The sequence below is a fragment of the Lissotriton helveticus genome, chromosome 7 (genome assembly GCF_964261635.1).
Source record: "Lissotriton helveticus chromosome 7, aLisHel1.1, whole genome shotgun sequence".
NCBI classification, from domain to species: domain Eukaryota; kingdom Metazoa; phylum Chordata; class Amphibia; order Caudata; family Salamandridae; genus Lissotriton; species Lissotriton helveticus.
The window spans coordinates 183,144,154-183,156,940 of NC_136068.1; the positions used below are offsets into that span (position 1 = coordinate 183,144,154).

General features: G+C 44.5%; 1 protein-coding gene across 1 annotated transcript in view; it reads left to right on the forward strand.

Moving 5' to 3' along the window:
• PCIF1 (phosphorylated CTD interacting factor 1) overlaps positions 1–12,787 on the forward strand; it is a 125,162-nt gene that overhangs the window by 45,401 nt on the left and 66,974 nt on the right. Inside the window, exon 9 of the mRNA XM_078651906.1 lies at positions 9,205–9,304. Within this exon, the coding sequence (XP_078508032.1) occupies positions 9,205–9,304 (100 nt within the window). The remainder of the gene's footprint in view (positions 1–9,204; positions 9,305–12,787) is intronic.

The window sequence follows — 12,787 nt, forward strand, 5'->3', positions numbered from 1 at the left end:
GGTCCACTCAGGCTGGGGGAACTTGTGTGCAGTGGTGCTTTGTCCGGCGGGATCACGCTGCTGAAGACTCTCGCGGTTCTCGTTTCCTTCAGAAAGAGACTTCAGGCGCCAACTGGGTTACCAGTCTGGCCAAATCCATGGGTGGGCTCAGCTCCTGAGGGTCTCAGGACTATGTTGGGACCATTGCCTCCCCCGGACTTGGGCTGTGGAGCATGGGTGCTGGGTGCTTTGAGGCGTAGGGTAGCGGTCAGTCGAAGGCTCACTCTGTGTCTTGGTGACCTGGTGAGGAGGGAAAATGGGCAGCAGGTCCAATGTCCGTGCTGGCCTGGTGGATCCGGACGCCCTTCGACAGTAGGTCTTGCTTTGTTCTGTTGGGAGTTAGGACTTGACCGCCAACAAGCCTTATGTGCTGCAACTGTTATAACACCCAGAGTATTGGTGTTCTGGGTGGCTCCTGGGGGTCCTGGAGCCTCCAAACTTGGCAAGGATCTGAACTCCTGGAGCCCGAAGATCTTTCTCCTGTTGCGGTGCTCCTTCGGTGAGTCCGATGGATAGCAACACAGTGTACCCCCAGATGCCTTGTGATGCCTGCAGATGCAGGGGAGCACCACCCCTACTCCAAGGAAGATCATTCCCTGTTGTTGAGGTGCTGGGCAGTCCTCCAAGGGTTTTGAGGAGGATGACAAGTTCTTGGTGAAGTCGGTCCCAGCGATAGTCTTAAGTGCAGGCAGCTGGCAGGGTTTTGCGTAAGTCTTTGGTGCAGGTCATCATTTCTCACTCTCTTCAGTCCTTCTTCCTCTTTTGCCAGTAGTCGAATCTAAGTTCCTGGTGTCAATGGGCCACCTAAATACTCAATTTAGGTTTGTTAAGGTGCGTGAGGGGTAGTAACCAATGAGCTACTGACCCCTGGAGTCACTACACTCCGTAGATGACCACTTCCTGTTGGAAGTGGGTATCGCCCTGTCCCAGAGTTCCTAAATCCACCACACACAAAATAGGGAAATCTTGTTTTTCTAAAAGTCGTGGAAGTTTGACTCACAACTTCATCTTGCCAGTAACATCTCCCTTTGAGCAGGGGAGCTGCTTCCCTGCATGTTTGCGGGTACACAAAGGACTGGCGCGAAAGCCTCTACCAGCACGACCCTGCCGAACAAAGCTTCACTACACACGAGCCCCCAAGCCAGAGTTGCTGTGAACCGGCGGTGCCCTTGAGGCACAGATAGCTCCAAAAGTAGAGACCCCCCTTGAGCTTCACCAGCCTGGGCCCCCAGTCCCCGCCTGCAGCCTCTTTCTGCAGGCATGCAAAAAGAACAATTGATGGACAGAATGCAGACCAATGTCATACATTCACCCCAGTACAGAGATCTGGGCCTAAATCCATCGTTTTTTTGCTCACCATGCCATTCCAGTTTGGACCCAGCCATATGCAAATCAGTGTTGACCCTGCGCCCAATGGGAACAGTTCAGCCCGAACTGCCAGGCCAGGTCCTCCCTGGACTGGAAACAAGCATTCTAGGACCGGTTTCGGGCTTTCAGGCCACATCAGCCAGGATACTTTGACTCCAGTGGCATGGAGGGCACGGGACCCACGTCTGGGCATTCCCGTTTTCCTCTTGGGGTGACATATGCGAAACGTTGGCAGGGTATGCCTAGACGTGGGTCCCTTGTTCACTTAGCCACTGGATTCAAGCTAGCCTGGCGGATGAAGGGTGTTACCCGGAAACCGGTCCCAGGATGCTTGTTTCCGGTTCAGGCAGTCCGGGCTGGACTGTTCCCATGAGGCACAGGGTCAAGACTGATTTGCGTATAGCTGGGTCTGAACTGAGGTGGCGAAGTGAGCTTGTGAATGATGATTGATTCAACCCAGATCTTTGACTGAGGGTGAGTGTCTCAAAAGTGTCAGCGCTCCGTCCATCTCCTTGTGTTTGCTTCTTTCTGCAGGAAAGCAGGCACCGCAAGAGCCTCTGGGCTGCCACGACCCAATGACTGAAAACACCACTGTACCCAAGCCCCTCAGCATGAAGTGAAGTGGACCAACAGTGCCCACGGGGTCCTGAGACCCTCCACAGCTGAACCCACCTTTAGGTTTGGCCGGGTTGGTCCCCCAGTCCCTACCTGTAGCCTGGTTTTGCAGGCAACCAAAAACTGCAAGTGCCTCCCTCAGTGCGACTCCGCTGGAGAAAGCACCACTGAACACAAGCCCCCTCCCCCCACACCACCCAGCCCAAGTTCCAGTGGACCAACGGTGTCTCTGCGTGCCGGAGACACTGCTATGTACCTGGGTCCAGTATGTTTCTTTACCATAGGAACATTACTGCTTTACCGATGCAAGTGCCAGTGTATTTCTGTATGCTGAAAAAAAGTGATAACTCACCAGATGGAAGTGTATTCCTGTATACTTTCAACACAGTGACATCTCAAAACAAAGTACTTACCCAATTACAAAGTTCTTGGTGTTAAAAATATATATCAAAAGAAGTGTATTTTTCTAAATTCGTGTGGATCTCTTATTTGCGTGTGTGCATAATTTATTGACTGTGTGTGTGTGTGTGTGTAACAAATGTCTAACACTCCTCTCTGATAAGCCTAAGGCTGCTCGACCGCACTACCCTAGATGGAGCCCCTTGGGATTGCTAGAGCAAACCCCTTCCCACTCATACCTGGGCTCTTTACACAGCATACCTCTTTTGGTATGCTATAAAAATAGCCAGCTTCCAGCAGTCACAAAAGTTTTATTTTAAAAGGGAATAAGAACAATCCATCATGTTATTGATTAGTTTCCCTGATCTTTAAAAAGTTTTTCGAAGCTTGTTTTAAACAGATCGAGGTCCTGGTTAGAGAATTTGAAATGAATTCCTGTAGAGTAAGCTGACGTTGAGACCTACAGCTCTTTGATGGACCAATGCTCTATTTTATGGAAAGTCGCTATAAGTTTTTTATGTAAAACTCGCTCTTTTCAACAACAAAAAAATATATATATATTTTAACGTTTTTAGAAAGTGAAGTCGCCTTCCTTTGGCTTCACTGATCACATCCTTTTATGGGATATTTTAAGAGCTTTAAAGGTACCCATGAGGTTATTGGGTGCAATCCATAGGTTACATGATGAGACTTGGATGAGGTTGTTAGACTACTGTCTAAATGGACAGTTAATATATTTTGGCATTGATCAGTGCTGTCTCCTACCGCCTTTTTAGGTCTCGTGACCTACAATGCGCGCAAGCGCATTGAGGGAGCGAGAATTCAAGTGCTCGAAATCCTCGTCAAACCAAGGGCTTCTTGCGCTGCGGTTTTCTTAGAGTTCACGTGAATCACGTGAGCAAACAAGCACGCGCATTCCCGGCCGCACAGCACATCAAAGGGCTTCTCCTCCCCTAATTATTCATGGCCGGCCGCAGGCCGGCCGTACTTTCAGTTTCCCGGGCGCTCTGCATTCCCCCTTGTTTCAGATAGTGTGTATTTGGTAACCGAGCTAGTAAAAGATGAAGATGCGTTCATTTCTTAGTTTGATTGACGTGCTTGTTTATTTTCTCTCCCGGCCTTGTTTTTTTCAGCTTGCCCGAGCCTTCTGCCTGCCTCCTGCCTTGAAGGCAATCTACTTCTCCGCCCCCCTGGCAGCCAAACGCTCTTTAAAGGGTTTGCTCCACGCTCCCCCCCCCCCCCCCCCCGCACCACTCTCCATACTTCTCCTCCCACCTCCCACGGCCGTCCTTTCTGCCCGCCTCATTTTTTTTTTGTTCTCATTCCCGCCACCCTTTTAAATTCAACTGCTTTCAATCCAACAGAAAGCTTTTACCAAGGCAGCACTGTAATCGCGTTCAGAGGCCTTACATGTCATCACGTGATTGAGTAATCTCATTCAATGCATTGAAAGGAATTCTGAGGACATTGTAAACCTCAGCTCGGTTTTATTTTATTTCAACTTCAAGAATGCTTTCTGCCGTAGCTGTTTGTTTATAGGACACTTTCGGTGAATCTTATAAACATCCTCTGCCTCTGCCTTTCCTTTGTTGTCGCGCCTCTCACAACAGCCCCTGACCCTCCCACTCCCCCACTACAGAGCGTGTCTCAAGTCCGCACTTTCACGGCCGTGTCTCTTTCACGGCCAATGCTTGTCTTGACATTTTTCGTAGAACATTGAAATATTGCTGTTGGACATTTTTTATTAAAGCATGTGTAAAAATGATAGCAAGACATCTGCATTCATGTAATTTAACCTTAAAAAGCATGGGTCGGCAGGGCCTTGGAAAACGTGCATTATGTGCTCGCTGCATAATATACCGAAAATACAAAAATATATATGGACACATCTACAGATAAATAGACATAAACATACAAGGAGCGTGTCTCTCGGCCGCACTTTCACTTTCACGGCCGTGTCTCTTTCACGGCCAATGCTTGTCTTGACATTTTTCGTAGAACATTGAAATATTGCTGCGACACATTTTCAGCAGAAATGATGGTACACTGCAAGGATCTTATTTCAAAAGACAGCCAGGAGCATGTGATGTGGAGAGAATATCAATTCATATATTTTTAATGTTTGCATCGAAGCGTCATTTAACTGGCATTTTAAGTTTCCTCTTTGTTTATGACAAGAACGGGTTGGAAGTCTGTCTTTGGGAAATCCTCGCTAATGGCAAATTCAGAAATTCAGTTCCTGCAAATATGCAGCCAGCTTCTGTTCACTATCCCACTTCTCATTTTAACACATAATTTTATTTTCTGCAAAAACATATGACAGTATACATTTAATTTCTTCAAAAACGTTTTTAATAACTTTCATTTTTTTATTACAAGTGCACTCGCTCTACACCGCGCCCGTGTGATCTCTCCAGCTGGTGCACAGCAGTGCATTCAAGCCGCTTTCAAGTCATGCAAACATGGGTGGGCCCTGGCAGAAGACAGTGTGAAGGACGAAATATAACCCTAGCCCTTTCTGCTGAGTCACAACACACTGCTGGAACAGTTGGCAGCATTACCTATCTCTGCAAACACACTCTGTATGTGACTAGCGTTCGTGGCCAAATAATCCTAATTTTTTTTACTTTCATGCAAGAAGGGTGTCCAACGAGGGTTGGGATCCATGACATCTTTTAAGGATAACCACTATGTAAATCATTAGCATTTATATCAATTAAATGCATATTTCTCATATGTGTATGGCTTGTTTAATTAGCGAGGCCGCGCTGGACTCCCACGCAGTTTCTCTCCCCCCCCCCCCCCCTGCAGCATCTCCCTCATTGACTCGAACCGCTTCGTCTTTCCCCTCATTAACAGCCTTGTTCTTTGACCGGCTGTAATGAATGGTTTGTCACACGTGCACAGTGTCTATGGTGTCGCTGCCCCTTCTTGCCGGGGCTCACACTCTTATAAAACGGTCCATGCCGCCCCCCGTAAACTTCAGTGCTCATTGCTTTTCACCGTAGAATGGCAGCTTTAATTTTGTGAGTGTTTTTGTGCGTGTCGTGTTTACTGCAGGCGATTTCCAAGAGTTAGGCCATTTTTAAACCCCTCGGGGACTCGTATGCAAAATGTAGGTTGTCAGAGCTGCTCCTCCACCCTCTCGCTCCACCCTGAGCAAACCGCGTCAACCATCTGCGAGATGGAGTGTTGCACCCTGCTAGTATGAAAGCTCCCGAATGCCCTGGTAGTTGGTGACTGTTGCTGCTCCTGCACGGTCGCCGTGTACACTGTCACAACAGACGATAACAGTTTATTTCAGGAAGTGCTCACGCATTCACCAACTTTGAACAGCTCAACCCACGACAGACTCACTTTAGATGATGATTGTGATAAAACATGGTAGAGTTCTATGCCAGGCTTCACCTCAGGGACAGTTTGTGTGCTCCTCTGCAATTCTGGTTTTGGTCTTTCCTCGCCATCTGCTGCTTGCCCATTCACATCCCTGCCCCCCCCTTCTCTATGTTACTCTTCCAACCAAATGCTTTTTTCCACCATTTGCTTACATCCCCAACACCCACCTCCTCCATCGCTGCTTCCTCTGAGCCTCTTCCCACTGCAAACAAAACAAGCATTGGCATAGCCCACCAGGTCTCGCTTTTGGGACCTTCTAAGTATTTTCTGATGGAGAGAGAGTCATTTTTTAGACCCCCCCTCTATTCTTTCTCACCCTCTCTCTCTCTTGCTCCTTCTCCCACTCCCATTCCCGCCCCTCCTTCCCTCACTCTCTCACTCTCTTCCTTCTCTCTCTTTCTTTCTCCCCCTCTCTCCTCCCTCCCATCTCTCTCTCTTTCTCTCCCTCCTTCTTACCTCCCCTCTCTCCACCCTCTCTTGCCCCTTCCTTCTCTCTCTCTTGCTCCCTCTCCCCTTCCCTCTTCCCTCCCTCCATCTCTCGGCCCTTCTTTCTCTCTCTCCCTCTTCCCTCCCTCTCCTCTCTTTCTCTCTCCCCTTCCTTCTCTCTCTCACCCTCTTGCCTCCCATCCCTACCTCACTTTCCCTCCCCCTTCCTTCTCTTTCTCTCTCCCTCACCCTTCTCCCTTTCCTTCTCTCTGTCTCTCGTATATTCAGTGCTTTTCAGGTACATTTGCAAAATATACTTTTGTGACCTCTGTCACATGAAACTAGGGTTAATTTTTCTCTTGTAGTTGCATTCTTGATCTAACACGGTTGTTTTCTGTAGTGAGAAGATAAGAGCGCACGTTCCCCGAATGTCTGAGCTGGGTTCCGGGTCTTCCCGGCTGTGATTGGTTGTAAGGTGGAACACAAACAAAGGCAGAAGTTACACAGTGATGTTTCCCATATGCCGTTAAATGAGAAGGGGATGTTGATGAATAAACACGTTACAAATCTGCCCCACTCCACGCAAATATTCGACAAACACATCGTTTAAATACATAGGGTGAACTTGGGGAGATACTAAAAAAATACACTATTAGGTAGAATTGCGAGAGTTATAACTATTGACATTGTAAATGACAAAGCTATTAATTTCGCTATTTTCAAAAACAAAACCTAAATAAAAAATGTGTCATTTACAATACCAATAGCTCTAACTTTCCTAATACGAGACCTATTGCATTGCAAATGCTTGATTACTTTATTTCTTATCTCACAAGTGCAATTTAATATCCAGTGTTTTTATCCAGAAGTTAATGTTTTATATGTGCATTGCCTTCTATATGTGAATAACTGTATTCTGTTAGACTTGAAACTCTTAGCCGTCCATAGAAAAATGATGGCACTCCAGAATTACTGCACTACTAATAAGCTTATAATTAGTCTATCCAAAGCCAAATGAAGGTACATACTTTGAGTGTTTTTTTAAAGGAAATATACAGGAATTCACATTGTATTACAGTGCCAATGGCTTCTGCCTCTACAAATAAATTATGTGCGCCTTATTTTTTTTAAATGAGGTGTAGAAATTGTACAGATGCCTTGCTTTTCATATGTCAGTCAGTCAAAACTCTTTATTTCGATTACTTAAAATCATAAAAGAAACAGCAATACTAACATACAATTTGTCATAAAAATAAGAGTAGGTACAGATAAAATGCATACAATTGCAAAATTTCATATATATACAATCGTAATCAATCATGAGTTTAAAAAATAATTAAACAACTAGTTTCACCCTCTGGCATTAAAACCCCTGTGTATGATACAAATATAAAAAAGTAGGATCATTTTTCAAATTTCCATAATTAAAAAGGACAAAGATACCACCCTCTCACCCTGCCGTACTTAAGTCATGCATATACTTCTCTTATTCTTCACTCTAGCTGCGGCCACTAAAAAGCTTGCTACACTGTAGGTGACCCGTACACTGTTCAACAATTGCAGATATAAGAGTGCGGGCCTAACCTGCACAAATCCTGCTTCTCGTAATATAGGGTGTAGAAATTGTTTGCGTGCTTCAGAGAAATGTTCGCAAAACATAATCAGATGGAGGGTGTCTTGTGTTGAGAAGTTGTCACATGAGCATGCTGTGGAATCAGCAGGTTTACCCCATTGCTGCAAATCACCTAAAATGAAGTGGATTGAGTTGAATCTAAATCTTATCAGCAGAAAGCGATGGAACGGCTTAGTGACAAACTTCAGATAAGGCTCAATAGATGGCGAAGTTTGTAAGGCATAAATGCCTCTTACTCCGGATTTTTTTAGCTCCACCTCCTCCCTTTCTGCCTCAAGCATGGCCCTAAAGTTATATTTGATCCATGCCACGTCCTCTTTTTTAATTCTATGTGGGGCTACATACAATTCAGGACGATCCAATCTGGCACACGCCGCTCTAACGTATGCCAGCCATGGAATTCTGTCTGCCTTGTCGAGGCCCAGCCAGTCTTTTAGAATAAGGTGGTTGAGCGTAATATCCTCGTTGAGCCACGTCTTTGCCCAACAAATCAATGGGGCTGCTTTTAGCTGGTCTGTGATGTAACCCATACCCAACTCACAATGTATAGCCAGGGTCGACGTCGACTGGGGTACCCCCAACAGGGCTCTAAGGAACCTGTTTTCTGCTAGTTGTATTTTGCCCACAGGTCCGTAGCCCCATATTGATGCCCCATAAGAAGCGATCGCGCAACACTTGGACTTGTAGATTTTAAGCATAGCTTCCAAGGGTTTAGCTCCCAACCTTTTTGCAAAACTGAGGAGGGCTGTGGTGGATCTAGCAACAGCATTGCTTTTATGTTTCTGCTGAGGGCCCCAGTTGCCCTTCTCGTCGAATAATACGCCCAGATAAGTAAATACTGGGACCCTGGAGACTTCCGCACCCAGGCATTTGAAAGTTTTGACCTTATTGATCTTCCTACGTGCCCCCACGACCATTATATGGGATTTATTGCTGTTTACTTTTAAATCAAGGGATTCCATAAATGCACCAAAATTGTCCAACAGCCTCTGTAATCCGAGGCCTGTTCGCGCAATAAGTACAGCATCATCCGCGTACAGGAGGACCGGGATAACCTTACCTCCTGCACGCGGAATATCCGCACTGGCCCCGTCCAAAGATTTTTCCAGGCCATTAATTTCATATGTCAATTACTCTTGCTTGGCGTCGCAGGAGAATTTTTATTTAATATTGAATGTGAGTTTGTATTCATTTAATGCCCATTCTAAATCTGGTATGTAAAACATTTGAATTATGTGTGACTGTATAAAATGTTAATAACCATTCTATTTTGCTTTTTCTAATGCCACCACCTAGATACTAATCGTTTTGTAATCTGTTCCCTGTAGGAGTGCCACTCCAGATAGTAGAAAAGTGGTGAAATGGAATGTGGAAGACACTTTCAGCTGGCTAAGGCGAGACCACCTGGCCACGAAGGAGGACTACATGGTCTGTGCTATTCTGTCCCCCCTAACACCAGCCAATGTGTGACTCCTCTCTATTACTCTCTCCCACTCACCATTCTTCTTGTTCTACATGCCAAATAGCGAATCTATTTGATTCCTTGGCTTACAACGTCACATGCTTTTACTCTCTTCCGCAACTATACTTCTAACCTTTGTATCTCCGTCAGTACAGTATATCACCCATGTACCTTTTTAGTTGTCTCTACCAGTCCCTTTGTCTGTATTTCTTGTCTTTATCTTATATTTACTTCTGTATTGACTCGCTATTCTCAATCTGTCCGTTCATCTTCAAATTTTTTCATTTTCATTCTCCGATTTATTTTCCTATTTAACCTCCTGAATATCCTCTTTGAGTGTCTTATTTCAATTGGTGGAGTAATATGGGCTGTATCAAGTGTGCCAAGTTTTCACTGTATTAATTTTGTTTACATTTGTTTCTGTGTTTATCTGTAGGTATTTTTTGCTCATCTTTTATGCTTCCAAGCTTATATGGTGTTCTTTAAAAATTAAGTTGATATTAGTATATTTCTATTTTTTTAAAAAACATTTTATTTATTGTTTTCCACTTGCAAATACAAGAGGTCGAGGTGAACCCTGCCTTTTACAACAAATTAACAGTCCTGGAGAATTTGTACATTTACTCAACAGACAATTATACACTCATGCTTGGGTTCCTCTGGGGTTCTTGTACTTTTAGTGTGTTTGTATGTTTGTGTGTGTGTATATGTATGTATATATATATATATCCACGCTCCAAAACACCAAGTGCATGAGTCACTCTCAGGGCGGGTGCCGAGTAACGCGGTGGTGTCCGCGTAAAATATAAAGGCTCCAATTTCCAAAAATACCCAGCCGGGTTTACAGGAAAGCACAGCACTCACACGGGCAGCAGCAGTAAATTAGCAGATCGGTTTATTCAGAAAAATGAAGCAGACGCGTTTTGGGAGTAAAATCCCTTCGTCAGTGTTATTGTCAGAACGCCAACAATTACACCCTTATCTATGTTCATGCCAAATACCGACATCAACAAAGGACTAATGCATTTAGGAAAAGGTAGCGCGCCATCTTTGAACGCCTTTGATATTTACATTTCGTCAGCATGGGATATTGCAACACAAAATATTTACATTGTATTCAAAAACATCAATAAAGACATTGGTGTGTAATTATTTCAAAATCTCGCCGTGTATCGGCAACAGTTATAATGGACACTGAAGTCCCAACAAGGCACGAACCTGAGAAACAAAGCATTACATGTAATGCATATTTCAAGCGAAAAAACGCTACCATTAAAAATGAACGCTATACTTTAGCATGATCTTGCCGTGGATCGGCAGTTGCAACCCAGTATCAGGTTGCTAAATTCTCAGGTCGGTGAAGAAAAAAACCACACCACAAATAAATCCCATTATGACCAAAAAACAAAAAATACATTCACTATATACATCTTCAGAATAATATCCAGTCAAATCATCACCGATATTGCAAACAGTTTCATAAGATTACTCATATGTTGTACAACAAATTCTTAGCCAAGGTGAGTGGCAAGTTCTTCCCCCATATTCAATCCCTTGGGAGCCTTGGTCTCGAGATCTATAATAAATCTAGATTCTAGTCTTCTCAGGACCTGTAATCGATTGCCTCCTCTAGGGTTTTCGTCCACTTGATCTAAACAGAAGTAGCGCAGCAGAGTTCTATCACTCTTATGTTTAATGGCAAAATGCCGTGCCACAGGATAGCTGAAATCTTTATTGGCAATTGCCCGCATATGCTCCAGTATTCGGAGTTTAACTGGGTTGATGGTACTACCCACATACCTCAACGAGCATGGACAGACTAAGCAGTAAACTGCATGGTCAGTGTGACAAGACATAAATTTGGTAATTTTCTTGCCACCGAGGCAGCCTGGCACCTCGTATGTCAGAGTTCTTTTACTTGCCGAGCAGGCTTTACATTTCCCGCACGGGAAGAAGCCTTTTGCATCTTTCAGCGTCCCTAGACGTTTTTTCTCCACTGGAAGATAACTGTGAACCAATTCATCTCGTAACGATCTTGCCCTCCTAAAGGTGATCGAAGGCACAGCTGGAATATCTGGACCGATGATTGGGTCCGCTTTAAGAATGTGCCAATGTTTGGACAAGATTGATCTTAATCTAAATGAATTTGCAGCAAACGGTGTGATCATGCGGAATTGAACCGCTTGTGATTGAATACTCTCTTTCTTTTCAAACAGTTTGCTGCGAGGTATCTTTCTGACTTGTTTCAACTTTTCTTGAAGCTGGTTACCATTATAGCCTCTATTCTGGAATCTCTCTATGCTATCAGTAGCAGCTAGTTCGAAGTCTTCATTGTCTGTGCAGTTACGCTTTAATCGTAATAATTCACCATAGGGAATATTAGAAATAAGCTTGCGGGAATGGCTACTCGAGGCGTGTAAAACGCTGTTCCCCGCCGTCGGTTTACGATAAAGTTGGGTACTGATTTTACCATCCCGCACACTCACTTGTAAGTCAAGGTAATTAACCTTTTCTTTACTGATTTCCCCTGTGAATTTGAGGTTGCACTCGTTGTTATTAAGCACAGAGATATACTCATTCGCCTCTTCTATAGACCCATTCCACACAAGGAACAGGTCATCGATGTACCTGCTCCAAGCCACTACTTTGTTGCTCCAGGCAACATTCCCAGGGGCCCAGGCTACCTGCTCCTCCCACCAGCCCACGAATAAATTCGCGTAGCTGGGGGCGAAGCAGGAACCCATCGCCGTCCCAGAACACTGTTGGTATATAGTATCCTGAAAGAGAAAAATGTTGTTATAGAGACAAAATCTGATAAGTTCTAACAACATCTTGTTATGTAGTGCAAATCTCATATCTCTCTGATTCAGGAAAAATTCCACAGCGATAAGTCCTTGTTCGTGGTCTATACAAGTATAAAGACTTGTTATGTCCAGGGTGATGAGTACGAATGAGGATTGCCAAGTAATAGACTCTATTTTTTCAATGAAATCTGTGGAGTCTCTTATGTATGATTTCAAAGACAGTACAAAGCCAAAAAGAAAATGATCTAAGAATTTAGATAGGTTCTCAGTAAGTCCTCCTATGGAGGAAATAATAGGTCTTCCAGGGGGGTTGCAAATACTCTTATGAACCTTGGGCAGGTGGTAGAAACAGGGTAAAATGGGGTTCACAGTTTTCAGGAAGAGATATTCCTCAAGCTCAATCATCTGTCGATCATGCCACTTTTTAAGCAATTGGTACAATTCCTCAATGCTGGTCAGATAATCCTTCTTTGTGATGACTCTGTAGCATGTTCGATCGTCAAGCTGTCGTTTTGCCTCTGTGACATATTGTAGTCTGGACATGATGACTATGTTGCCTCCTTTGTCGGGGGGTTTGCAAACAATCTTTTCATCCTCCATCAGGCACTGCACAGCATGCTGTTGTTCCTTAGTAATGTTGTGATG